Raw genomic sequence first — 14,239 nt, forward strand, 5'->3', positions numbered from 1 at the left:
AACTTTAGCAATGCACACTAAACTTCTAGGTGTGAAGCAGCATTAGTAACTTTGCACTTCTCTGTACCTTTAATCAATCAGATGCTTAATGAAATTTGTTCGCACGCTACAGATGTGCGATATAGGTGACAACTTGGATGACAGGATATTTGCAGTCAATTGACTATACTGATACTGTTAAGTGATATGTAATTAAAGTGTAAAGAAAACACTAATTGTCATGCAGATACGAAAATAAAGTTAAAGAAGCAATAATTCTTGCCTTTTGTAGTCCATGATTGAGAGATTTACGCTCAGTTCGTTGGCGTTCTGACATTTTGCGTCATATTGTTCTACTCAGGTACTATTTGCTTAATCTTTTTTGCGTACCTCTTAATTTGAATTACTGTTCAAACAGCTGTTCATATTACAGAACGTCCAGACAACACTAATAATCATTATCCTGATCAGTATGCAGCCATATTATGTCTGTTGTAAGATTTCTTCTTGTCTCGCACGGAGCTCAGAACAACTATGGTTTTTTTTTTTTCCTCCAAGTGCACACACCACTACAACCCGTTACGCACCAAGCTTTCGGCACGCGCGCCAATCTAAGGCGAGCCCCTACCTCACAGGTGTTCCCCACCACAAATAATTTCCCTAACCATGGTGAGAATGCACACTCATTTTGACAATTACAACTTCTTTAATATAATTACTGCACATTTTTACTGATGTAGCTTACTTAGAAAAACAGTAAAGCAATAAAGTTACAATAATCATAAAAAGAATTGATATATAGAATAAAGGCAAATAAAAAGGCATTTTACAAAACAAATATAAAACTGTGTTAGCTGTATACAAGTTGGCAGTGTAGCTATGTCACATAAGTCTTCTAGGTGAAAGAAATACATCAGGCTTCTTTCAAAGATTAAATTTTGGGAGCCGGCCGAAGTGGCCGTGCGGTTAAACGCGCTGCAGTCTGGAACCGCAAGACCGCTACGGTCGCAGGTTCCAATCCTGCCTCGGGCATGGATGTTTGTGATGTCCTTAGGTTAGTTAGGTTTAACTAGTTCTAAGTTCTAGGGGACTAATGACCTCAGCAGTTGAGTCCCATAGTGCTCAGAGCCATTAAATTTTGGTCGGTGATTCTCCAATAATGTTTTCAAAAATAATTAATGCATCAGGATATTTAGGAAAATGTGCGAACAGTAAAAAATACACGAAACAGAATTTCAGAGCAAAATTGGCGTAGCTGGCGGATCTACGTGAGGAGATAACAACACGAAGAGTATTCTCGGAAGCAGAGACACCAAGAGTGTGTCACCCGTTGGGATTTTTTGTGATCTATCAAGGGCTTTTGATTGTGTAAATCATGGAATACTTCTAGATAAGCTCAAGTACTGTGGTATGAATGGGACAGTGCTCAAATGGTTTTAATCATATCTAACTGGAAGAGTGCAGAAAGTTGAAATAAATAGTTCACATACTATGCAAAATACTGGTGATTTCTCAAACTGGGGAACAATCAAGAATGGGGTGCAGCAAGGTTCCGTCTTGGGTCCTCTGCTGTTCTTGATATATATTAATGACTTGCCATTCTATATTCACGAAGATGCAAAGCTGGTACTTTTTGCCGATGATACAAGTATAGCTATCACACCCGACAGACAAGAATTAACTGGTGAAATTATAAACGATGTTTTTAAGAAAATCATTAAGTGGTTCTCTGCAAATGGGCTCTCATTAAACTTTGACAAAACACAGTATATACAGTTCCACACAGTAAATGGAATGACACCATTAATAAATCTAGACTTCCATCAGGAATCGGTAGCTAAGGTAGAATACTCAAAATTTCTAGGTGTATGCATTGATGAGGGGTTGAACTGGAAAAAACACACTGAGGATCTGCTGAAACGTTTGAGTTCAGCTACTTATGCTATTAGGGTCATTTTGGCGATATACATCTGAGTAAATTAGCTTACCACGCCTATTTTCATTCTCTGCTTTCGTATGGCATCATATTCTGTGGTAACTCATCATCGAGTGAAAGAGTGTTCATAGCACAAAAGCGTGTAATCAGAATAATTGCTGGAGCTCATCCAAGATCATCCTGCAGATACTTATTTAAAGAGCTAGAAATCTTCACTGTAGCCTTACAATATATATGTTCACTTACGAAATTTGTATTTACAATCCGAACGAATTCAAAAGTAATAGCAGTTTTGTCTAATGTAATATCTTGTATAGACACCTTTTATTAACCTGACACGTTCCACATCATTACGAAGTGTCCTGTTCATGATCTATTGAACAAGTACTAATCTAATCTAAGTATCAGAGGAGAAGATTGAAATGACGGTAGTAGTAGCGGTCAACAAAGAGAGAGCTGAGTGTTTCAGTAGAGGGCTATGTAGACAAGGGTGAGGGAAAGGGAAGGGGTGGTGTATGGTAGATTGGACTTACTGCTAAGCAAAGTCAGCACTGTCGAAAACTTTGCTGAAGCCTAGAAATCACATACTAGTTGCCTTTTGTTTGTATATAGGTTAATTCCAGTTCGTCCGTCATTTTTGTGAGAGTACGTGTCTTGTTGAGATTTTTGCATCTGACTTGGTCCGTAAGTCTTCACTGGATAGACGCTTGAGGGCAGAGTAGTTACAGATGTCTTATTTTCGGCAGTATTAGATAGACGACTACATCAAATCATTTGCTCTGTTATGTCATATACTGCAACTGCCGAAGTCTTGTATTTGATGTCTTAATAGGATTAACTGTTAAGGGGGGACGTACATGAAAATGACCAAATTTGTGAAAAAAATTTTATTGGCTCTTCATTTACTACATGGTATTGAAATTTCAATTACCAAATATTACGTTCCAATTCCGCTTCTAAGGGGGAAAAAAATAATAATTTGTAATAGCTTGCACAGGGCGACGCCCCCCCATCTTGGTCTTCATCCTCTCGTATATCTATTTATACTGCGTTTTTTTCCAGTTTTGTGCAGTCACAATGCAGGGAACGTTTGTGTACTACATCAAGAAGGCTGTGGAATAATATCTCTGCCGCTGGTTTTATATTCTTTGATTTATAGCGTTTGTTTACGAGTGTTTGTTTGGAATACATTTTTACGAAAGTTGTAAGTAGACTTGTTATTATATTTTGCAGCATGCCGCGTTCTAGTAAGGTGTTTAAAAAGGTTAGAAAGTGTCAAGCTTCTCGATGTAGTAAAGACAACTTGAAAACCAGCCCCATAATAACAAATGGAAACGATACTTCAACCAAGAAAGCGAGTGCTTCGAGAAGGAAAATTGACAGCTGTCAATCACTTGATGATTGTGGCTCAGACACTCAAGCTACTAGTGGTTTTAGGCTTATTGATTTGAAAATACTATCTGATATTATATCATCTGCTTGTGTATGTGCTGACTGTGGTGCAAAAAGTTTGAGATTATATGACGAAGAAAACAGAATTGGAATAGTGTGTATGTTGCATCTTACTTGTGAAAGCTGTCATTCAGACACTGCTTTTAGAACTTCGGCATCAAGTAACCGGATATATGAAGCAAATATGCGTTTAATATATGGCATGAGATGTTTGGGCATAGGCAGGGAAGGTACCAGACTGTTTTGTGGGATCATGAACATGCCACAACCAAGTGCTAGGTACACCACTGGAAATAAAACACTGCTAAGTGCTCTTCAAGAGGAAGTGGAAGAAAACTTGAAGTCCTCTGCAAAGGAAGCTGTGAAGATGAATAGTGAACTAAAGACAGAAGCAGATAACACGCCAGACACCGATTTGTGTGTGTCATGTGATGGAACGTGGATGAAGCGTGGACATACATCACTGTATGGAGTATCATCTGTCATTAGTGTTGATACTGGAAAAATTCTTGACGTTCAGGTAATGAGCAAATATTGCTATAGCTGTGTACTCGGAAAGAGAGCTGGTGAAGTGGAAGAAAATAAGTGGCAGGTTGAACACAAGAAAGTGTGCTGTAGAAATTATTCTGGTTCTAGTGGTGGAATGGAACCTGCAGCTATGAAACTTATGTTCCATCGAAGTGTGGAAAAGTACGGTGTTAGATACACAAAATACCTTGGTGATGGTGACTCCAGCTCCTTCAAAACTGTTTTGGAAAGTGAACCTTATGGTCCCCATTGTGCTATAGAAAAGTTGGAATGTGTTGGACATGTGCAAAAACGAATGGGAGGCAGACTTTTAAAATTGAAACGTGAATTGAAGGGCAGGAAACTTGAGGATGGAAAACTTTTAGGTGGTCCCAACAGACTCACAGACAAAGAAATTCATTCTTTACAAGTGTACTATGGCAAGGCAATAAGGGACAACAGTGGAAATTTGAATAACATGCAGAAGGCTGTGTGGTCTATTTATTTTCATAAACTATCCACAGATGACAAACCTGTACATAATTTGTGTGACATATCGTGGTGCAAATTCAAGCAGGCTGAGCGTGATGGCATGAACTATTCACACAAGCACAGTTTACCTGTGGCTGTTTTAAGTGCTATAAAACCAACATTTAGGTGTTTAGCAGAGCCAGACCTCCTACGAAAGTGTGTGCATGGAAAGACACAAAACCCTAATGAAAGTTACAACTCACTGATTTGGAAACGTTGCCCAAAAACAACATTTGTTTCAACAATTATTGTTGAAATTGCTGCATATGATGCTTGTTTAGTTTTTAACAATGGTAATCTTGGAAGAATAAAAACTCTACAGAGGCTAGGATTTCATCCAGGAGCTTTCACCTATTCAATATTGAAGGACATCGATGACAAAAGAGTTGCTGCGGCTGATATTACAGCCAATAAAATTGAACAGCAGGTTAACCAAAGAAGACAAGCAAAGAAGAGACTGCTTGCAGATGAAGAGGAGTATGCATATGGCTTGCACTAGTTCACACAGAGACGGTAAGACCTAATACAAACACTATCAAATCATTGATTCAGTTTTCCCGTAACTTACATTTTTATAACTTTATGTACCTTTTTCTCAAAAACCACAAAAGGTAGAGAAGTGAAATTTGGTATATGACTAGTCAGTACTATAGTGAAAAATTCTGTGGAAGGAATTTTCATTTAATAAAATAGTAAGGTATTTATGGTAGAAAATATTCCTTAAATTTGATATATTATTTTTCAGGGAAATTGGGAGACCCGTAAAAACTGAACAAAAGAAGATATAAAAATTCTGCTCCACAGAGTTTTGTAATTATTTGGTATGAAAGTGTGTACAAAAATTCATTAACATTGCTCTCACAGTTTTCTCAAAAAAGGAACATTTGTAATTACATTGTTGAAAAAAAATTAATTGTTAATAATTAAAGATGTAAAAGGTCAATAAAAATGAAAATTTAGGTTCATATGCGCATAACATTTCTTAATAACTGTACCAAATTTGGATTGATTATCTTAAAAAATTAGAGTTTTATAAAATACTTTTAAAATTACTGCAGTTTCGTGTACGTCCCCCCTTAAGCTTCTAGAAAAACATTCACGTGCACTACGCATTGTTTTATTCCCGGGATTAATGTCCTTAGTCTTTGTGCGTTGATCAAGAAAAAGCGGAATGCTGGAGTGAAGCGTCAATAGGAAATAGGGATTCAGCCATAGATTGGGTTTTACTTTTTCTAGATCATGTAGATTTTTCCACAGGGCGGCAAGTTAACGTTCTTAGTTAACGAGTGAGGCTACCTGAGTTTCCCCTTACGAAATCGATTGTATAATTGCTTGTAGTTGACATGTTTTACAGAATTAGAGTGCCGTTTATATGTCGCTGACAGCAACTGAATAAAACACAATTTTAGTGCAAATTTTGGCACTAAAATTGTGGTTTATTCAATTGCTTTCAGACGGTTCATAAAGTAAAAATTATCAATATACCGTAATATTCCATGCAACTGAGGAAGACGGACTAAAAAAGTTGAAGATGCTCATCATAATGTTTCGTAAAATATTTTCCAGATTTTGTACATTTTCTTAATGGTGTTTCCTTTCTGTTTCAGGTGAGTCCAGTTCCATTAAAATTCTCACTGCGATGCGGTAAGTAGGAAAAAAAAGGGGGTGGGGACGCCAGTAGTGTTTCATGACAGGTATTGTTCGGCAGGCACGATTTTCAGTTTGTTCTGTTCTATGCGACGTTAGTGATCTAGTAGGGCATAATTATTTTAAGAACACGAACATGATCACAGATATCGTGCATGACTCTTCTTCTTTAAATTTATGTACGTGTAGGCGATGGTAGTAAGACATTTTTTAGTTCTCTTGGCGGAGCAGGATTTGTCTTTGAACGCCCGTCGACCGTGCAGTCATCAGTTAGTGGTGATAACCCAACCTATTTGTGACATGAATTGCGCGATGAACTACATGATTCTGGTACGTAAGAAATTATACCCCTGTTGACGAAAGGACCTTTCTCTTTTCCTGCATTTCTCGTTCCCACAAAAAGTTTCCGCAGTGATGACTCCATGGCACCGAGTTTAACTTCGAAATAGGGATGGATGGCTGTTGTCTCTGAAATAACCGGTTTTCAGTTATACCGATTCTTTTTCATACCCAGTTTAACCTGACTATTAAAGCAGCCCAAAATTATCGGTTTCGGAAATAATCGATTTTCGGGGTCCACCGGGGGCCGAACCGCACAATAACCCTGGGTTCGGGAGGGGGGGGGGCGGTGGGGAGAGTGGACTGCTGTAGCCTGTTGTGGGGTTGTGAACCACAGGGCTACTGCGGGGACGAAGCCTCTCTGTCGTTTCTAGGTCCCCAGTTCAATACAATACAAATGTTCTAGACCGGTGGTGGACAACCTGGTGCCTACGCCCACCAGTGGGCTTTCAGCTTTCGTGGTGGGCAGTAGGCGGTAGTGGTTTTAAAAACATTTTTATTAGGTTTTCATAAAATTTTAACGAAGTATTTGGTAACTAATTATTACTACATCATTTAACTTGCTGTATCCCTGTTTTACAAATTTATATAGTAAAGTTACATCTCTGCTTCGTAAATCACAAGTAGTATGGTAGCGGTGGGCAGCTGCAAAATTTTATTACTAACAGAGATACAGAAAAGTGGGCTGTAGGGGGGAAAAAAGTTGACTACCACTGGTCTAGACGTTGTACGAGCAACATATGTAGCACATGTGGAAGTGAACCCATGAAAGATTTGCAAATAAAACTACTATTTGCAACAAATAGCCGGCCGCGGTGGTCTCGCGGTTCTAGGCGCGCAGTCCGGAACCGTGCGACCGCTACGGTCGCAGGTTCGAATCCTGCCTCGGGCATGGATGTGTGTGATGTCCTTAGGTTAGTTAGGTTTAAGTAGTTCTAAGTTCTAGGGGACTGATGACCACAGCAGTTGAGTCCCATAGTGCTCAGAGCCATTTTTTTTGCAACAAATAGCTGTGTCTCGCATAGTTACGTCAAAATAAATTTTTGTAACCAGTGAAGCTTTTTGCTAAATAACGTTTCAGTTGCGACTTCCGTAAATCTACTGGTCATAATTGTTTGTTACAGGGTATCGTTTCTTCAGATTTTAGCCTTTAGATTCGTTAACTTCAAACATTGACTGTGCACAAATAGGCCTATAGAGATTTACAAATAAATGTTGAAGGGTATTAGAACAGACACATTCCCCAATACTATAATCATTTGTATTCTATTTTAGCCGTTCGACCTAGAGTACTTCCCCTGCGAGAGTTCTAACCTTCAAATACATGCAGACGACTCGCACACGGTTCAGATCTGGACATTATCACAACTAAAAAGATAGACTAGAGCTTCGATTCGCGCGTCCGGTCGACTGTACAGTCGTGCTGCCCCGCACAGTTCAGTTCACCTGTCAAGTCAGTTGTAAAGGGCACTCCCGACAGGTATATCTAATAAACGTATGTGGCGTGTCGCCCTACCGAACAGCGAAAAGGATGAACAGAAAGTGCCATTAGCCTTTACATTTCCTGCAAGTCCTTCGCGGTTGTACGGGTACTTGCGGTCGTCGGGTCTCGACCAGCCGCAACTTTACTTCCAGGCTCGCGGTTGCGGTATCTCCCTCCACGTCTAGACCAGAGCCCATTGTGGCCAGCACAGAGCTATTTTCCCCGCACTAACGGAAGCTGACGCACCTGTGGGGTAACCACTCGCGTTTAATGAGCTCTGTAAATCCGCGTGTGAAATGCTGCGCGCCGTGGCGACGATATCCTTCTGGCGGAGGTTTTCCCGCTGCTGCAGACGACTGGGCCCAATTTAAATTCCTGGCGCTCCGTGTGGCCTAGGGCCTGCATACTAACCAACACACCAACCTGCTGCTACGTACGTCAAGGGCAGCTGATTAATAGGGGGAGCTGTTTCGTAACTGGTACAAGGGAGGAACTAGACTTTTCTAGAATATGTTACGTTCTACAAGCAGTTGATGCTGCTGAATGGTGCGGGACTTATTTTACTCACAAGGGGAGGCCACGACGTTTGGAACGCAGATTTACTGCAAAGTTCGTACACTCGTAGTACACCATGAGGACAACAAAATGTGTAAGCAGTAACGCGTACTTCTCAAGCGTTATTGAGCAAATCGCAAGATAATTTCGGTCGTCAAATATGTACCTGTGCGTGGTCGTTATTATCACGAAGCGGCGACCATTATTAACTCGAGGCGGGCGGCGGCTGAGTGGTTAGCGTCAAAGCCCCGTAATCGTAGGTCGTCGGTCGCTGGAGCCAGTGCCGTTCGTCACTTTTTTTCCCAACACAGTCATATTTTTACTATTTATATTACTGTTGATCTAACCGGAAAAATACGTGTGAGAGATGAACTTTTTATTACATTTACAATGTTATTTGGCAGTCTACAAAGTTATATTATCACAAATAATATAACATTCATAACTACCGACTAGTAAACGACCAAACGCAAAAGTAGTAGTAGTAGTAGTAGTAGTAGTAGTAGTATGGGGTTCTGCCTTACGGTAGGCCTTGTCATGGATTAAGCCTCTTCCACTTTTGTTTGTCCATAGCCAGTCTTTTCATTTCTGAATATTTGTCTCCTTTGATATAGTCCAGCATTTGATATCTTCTTCTTCCCCTTCCCCTTTTTCCCTCCACTATTCCTTCTATTCCTCCCTTCAATAAACAGTCCCTCCTCAAACAATGTCTAATCCAGTTCTGTTTCTCTTTCTGATAACTTTCAGCATGTTTCTTTCTTCTCCAACCCTTCTTAATACTTCATTCCTTGCTCGGTCCTCCCATTTCACTTTTTCCAGTCTTCTCCATATCCACATCTCTAGTGCCTCCAATCTTCTTTCATCTTCCTTCCTCAGTGTCCAGGTCTCCGCACCATATAAACCACATAAAGGTACGTCGGCCGTGGTGGCCGAGCGGTTCTAGGCGCTTCAGTCCGGAACCACGCGACTGCTACGCTCTCAGGTTCGAATCCTGCCTCGGGCATGGAATGCGTGTGATGTCCTTAGGTTAGTTAGGTTTAAGTAGTTCTAAGTTCTAGGGGACTGATGACCTCAGATGTTAAGTCCCATAGTGCTCAGAGCCATTTTTGAACCACATAAAGGTACATATTTGACGACCGAAATTATTTTGCGATTTTCTCAATAACGCTTGAGAAGCATTCCAATCGTCGTGGCCTCCCCTTTTCAGTCTCTTAACAATTTGGTAACTGATTGCCAAATATCATATAAGCACTCTAAAGCGGTCCTGAACACAAAACTCGTTTGAACACCGCACAGTATTGTTGTATCCTGTGGTATGCCCTTGCCCTCCTTAGACCTTGGAACTGATTTATCCATCTAGTTATAAGGTGACGTACAGCTTACGTGATTGCCTAACCACTATTTGGCTCAGCAGTTTTCTCATTAAAAATTGCCAGTAGATGAAAGAAGCGATAAGGGCAAGGAAAATAAATAATACGATGTACTGCGGATAAACCACTGACATCTTCACATGTAGTCCGCCCCTTACACACAGAAACGGTACATTACAGTTGAGTTTCTGTATTCGTGAGGGCTGTGATTGAATTCCCCGTCCGGCCATCCAGATTTCACCAAATCGCTTAACATAAATGACGGGATAGTTCCTTTGAAAAATGACACAGGTGATTCCCGTCGTATGTTTCCCAATCCGAACTTATGCTTTAGTCTCTGATGACCTCTTCGTCAGCAAGACGTTAAACATTTCACCTTGCCTCGCGGAATGTTGTGCCTCTACTGTTTCCTACAGTATAAATGCGAAGGGTTAAGGGTGAAAAACTACCAGAAACACTATACAAATATGTGCCAACAAGAGAATGATCTCTTCTCTTCTGGGCTTGCAACATACATGAGATCAAAATGACAGTTTTATATAAATTGATTCCCAGCTTGCTGCAAAATATTTTTTGGCTTGTGCTTGTCGTATTTCTTCACTACAAGCTTGTTTCGGCTAGTACCTTATTTTATGGACCTTAACTTTTCAATTTTTTTAAAAAATAACATTTCTACCATTTTTATTTTTAGATTGAAAAAAAATGGTTCAAATGGCTCTGAGCACTATGGGACTCAACTGCTGTGGTCATTAGTCCCCTAGAACTTAGAACTACTTAAACCTAACTAACCTAAGGACATCACACACATCCATGCCCGAGGCAGGATTCGAACCTGCGACCGTAGCAGTCGCACGGTTCCGGACTGCGCGCCTAGAACCGCGAGACCACCGCGGCCGGCGTAGATTGAAAAGCCAACTAAAAAAACCGAACTAATTTTTAAAATCCCTGAAAATCGTCATCTGAACCTCCTCCTCCTCCTCCTCCTTCTTCTTCTTCTTCTTCTTCTTCTTCTTCGTCAAGCTCTTGGTCGTCATTGTTCTCCTATTCATATTGATGGCCTTCACTGCCATCGAGAGCGTTACTTATGCCGCAACTTTTGAAAGATTTGACAATAATATCTTCTTATCACTCTAGACAACGACTGTTTTTCCAGTGACACACTTGTTCGATTGTAAGTCGTTTAAAGCTTCCTTCGGCTTGAATATATGATGGGTTTCATCACCATCTATTTGTTCCATTCCTCTCTCATATGCACTTTAAATGGCTTATTTATAGAGACATCAAGAGGTTGCAATTGTGAAGTCAGTCCTCCGGGAATAACAGCAAGCTATGTATCTTCCTGCCTCAATTCATCTTTCACATAATTTTTGAAATGATTACTAAACTGATCTAGCACAAAAAGAGAACTCTTCTTCAGTAAAGCACCTTTTCTTCTCTCCCAGCCTTTGTTAATCCATAATTTCATACCAGCATCGTCCATCCAACCCTTGTTATTTACACGAGCAACACCTGGCAGTGTATCAGAAGGTTTTGACGCGTTTTGCGCTTGAAAATGATCATTGGATTAAGTTTAGTACTGTCAGCACAACATGAATGGACAACAGTGTAGTGCATTTTTTCATGTTCACATGTTTTTATAGTTACAGTTTTAGCACTTTTCGTGGCAACAGTTCTGTTACTCGGCATATCAAGTCTCAAAGGATTTTCGTCCATATTCCTTATTTGGCTCTGTTCCACTTGTTTTCGTTCGATGTAGAATAGAATAAAAAAGCTAAGGACAGATAACATTTTCTCTTCATACTCTTGTGGCATTGTGTCAGATATTTTGGTTTTGCTTCGCATGCTAAGTCCATAACGCTAAATCTGTGGCACCCCAACCAACTCCACACTCAAAGTTCCACTTAGCGCTAGCTTACGAGCGTGTATTTCAGTCATTTTTGTGTTAATTCCAGTGCCATTTTGACGGTGTCCTTGAATCCATTTCAGTATGTCATCATGTACTTTTGTCCATTTTACATTCAGTCTTCTAATTGTACTTTGTGACTTCCTCAGTTTTGTTCTTCTTTACTAGTCCTCCAATCGCGATTTTTTTTTTATTTTATTATTTTTATTTTTGTTTCCTCTCTTGGAGGACTGAAAAGCCGCTCAGTTGCTCTCTGTCCATTTTGTTCTACAAATGCTATCCCTTTCAATTTGTTCCCGCGTTATATGAATACGTTTTATTTTTTCGCATTACGAAACTAGCTACTAACAAAAACATTTTACTGTTACCGATAACACGAATCGCTTTCAGTTAAAGTTCATTGTCATATATCCAACTGATAGGAAGACCAAATCGCTTGAACTTTTCCAACACAATGGATACCTGTATATCATCATAAGCAGATGTCCCATCTAACAATATTATTATTAAAAACTTGTTTTCGTGAAAAGCAGATAAATGTCACGGCACAACATTGTTAAGTTGTCAAATATTCCTCTGACTTGATGAAACCAAATTAGGATCGAAGTAATAATCGATTACTTTCCAGGCAAGCCTCAAGATGGTCTTTCAAGTGTTTTGCCCACACAAGAAGACAAGGCAATTGTTCTGAAAGAGATATTATTTTTTGGGATGTTTCCCAGGTTTCAATATAGACATAATCACCTGCGTAGTCCATTCCTCCATAAGCTCCGTCTTCCCCATTTTTCAATGAATATTCAAAGAAGAAGAGCTAAAGCTTCCGTTGGAAGTTTTTTCATCATCCCATTATGAACATTCCAGAAACAGTATTTTTAGAACTTTTGCACAGCCACCTCCATCTCGTCTGGAAAATGGAGAGAGGAATTGAGTTCCGTTTCGTGTGGAAAAGCCATGGCTGATTCAGAAAAAGACGGAGAATCAAATTTTGACACAAAGCCTTCAAACATGTAGGGTCCACCTCTGAAGATCCAATTGCATGAAGATGTTTTAGAAAACGAATTGTGTCCAGCACTTGTGATATGTTAGCGTCCTTATACAGTCCATTACAGTAGTTGATCCAAGCCACCTTTACCTTTTCCTTCAAGAATCTCCTGGTGTTTGCATCTATGCTTTTGAACTCCACGAATCTATGCAGTGTCAGGTCTCTACAATATTTCGTTATTGCTAATCTTCTTTTAGCCACAGCTTTGGGGAACATACAGTATCCCACCAAAAAACACGTGGTTTACTAGAGAAGAATTCTGTTTTCAACAGAGGAATTGCATTGCAACCTGCTAGATCAATCTGTGCCATAGTAGTTGTGTAGGCTTCCCGTGGTGTCCATGTTGGATGAAGTTTCCCGATTACTTCCGGTATAGTTTGTAAGGACTGATATTTCACGAGGGAAAGATAGATACTGCCTACAGGAAAAGAGGCCTCCAGGAAATAAGAGAAGCAGCTGTATGAATATCAAGAGCTCATTTGGAAAACCAGTCCTAAACAAAGAAGGGAAAGGTGGAGGGAAGTATAAAGAGGGTCTATGCAAGGGAGATGAACGTCAAGACAGTGGTATAGAAATGGAAGAGGACGTAGAGGGAGTTGAAGTGGAAGGTGTGATATTGCAAGAAGAATTTGACAGCGCCCTGAAAGCGTAAGTCGAAACAATTCTCCGGAAGTAGACCACCCGGGAAGCAAACGATATTGCCTCAGAACTACTGGTAACTTTGGGAGGGCCAGCCATGACAGAACACTTCTACATTGTATGAGACATTTACACTTCAAGAAAAGTATAAGTCGACGATGATGGTCGAGGTAGAGAAGACACAAAATGGAGACTTGCAATGGCAAGAAAAGCGTTTCTGAAGAAGATTGTGATTGTCTTTGCAATGTACAAAGCATGTAGTCTGGCTTTGCACGTTGACTCCTCATGCTTAGCTCCAATGTGTCTCTGACTGGTACCGATTATTTAAATGGTCGTATCTTAGACAGCATTGCCTGACTAGAGGACTGTAAGACCTGACTGGAAATAGCATACCACTGATTGCAATACATTGCGGGAAGAACTGTGATGAGAGCGTGATGACACGTTTGTCGAGGGACGCTTCATAGTGTTTCCTCTTTTGAACGGTGTGCGTGCATGAGTCACGGGGATTGTTGAGTGAAGGGCTTCCTACATGTCCAGTTTTGATAGATTGGCGTTTACATTTCTTACAACTCCCTGGCGATGAGTTGTGTGATTCGCAACACAAGCAACTTCTCTCTCTCTCTCTCTCTCTCTCTCTCTCTGTGTGTGTGTGTGTGTGTGTGTGTGTGTGTGTGTGTGTGTGTGTGTGTGTGTGTGAACAATAATTTTTCCAAAGCAATGCCATGGCATTTCTCGACTTTACCATTGATCTCCTCGACAAACATACAGAAAGGACTAGCAGCGTCAGCTTGATATCTGTTGGTTTTATTTTGATCATAGGTAGTAGCCACATCTTGAGGAATCGGAATTTCCC

The 14,239-nt window shown here is 40.3% G+C and overlaps 2 protein-coding genes across 2 annotated transcripts in view; both read left to right on the forward strand.

Moving 5' to 3' along the window:
• Positions 1-14,239, forward strand: part of LOC126244256 (zinc finger SWIM domain-containing protein 8 homolog) — a 525,958-nt gene that overhangs the window by 192,249 nt on the left and 319,470 nt on the right. The window lies entirely within an intron of this gene.
• LOC126244273 (uncharacterized) lies at positions 2,900-5,370 on the forward strand. The gene is made up of 2 exons (XM_049948223.1): positions 2,900-4,918; positions 5,151-5,370. Exon 1 carries the CDS (start codon positions 3,150-3,152, stop codon positions 4,902-4,904), a length of 1,755 nt encoding a protein of 584 aa, XP_049804180.1. The 5' UTR covers positions 2,900-3,149; the 3' UTR covers positions 4,905-4,918; positions 5,151-5,370.

Source organism: Schistocerca nitens, chromosome 1, assembly GCF_023898315.1.
Source record: "Schistocerca nitens isolate TAMUIC-IGC-003100 chromosome 1, iqSchNite1.1, whole genome shotgun sequence".
NCBI classification, from domain to species: Eukaryota; Metazoa; Arthropoda; class Insecta; order Orthoptera; family Acrididae; genus Schistocerca; species Schistocerca nitens.

Bases quoted from the DNA above. Each gene is read 5' to 3' on its own strand.
- LOC126244273 (XM_049948223.1), top strand. From the start codon at position 3,150: ATGCCGCGTTCTAGTAAGGTGTTTAAAAAGGTTAGAAAGTGTCAAGCT.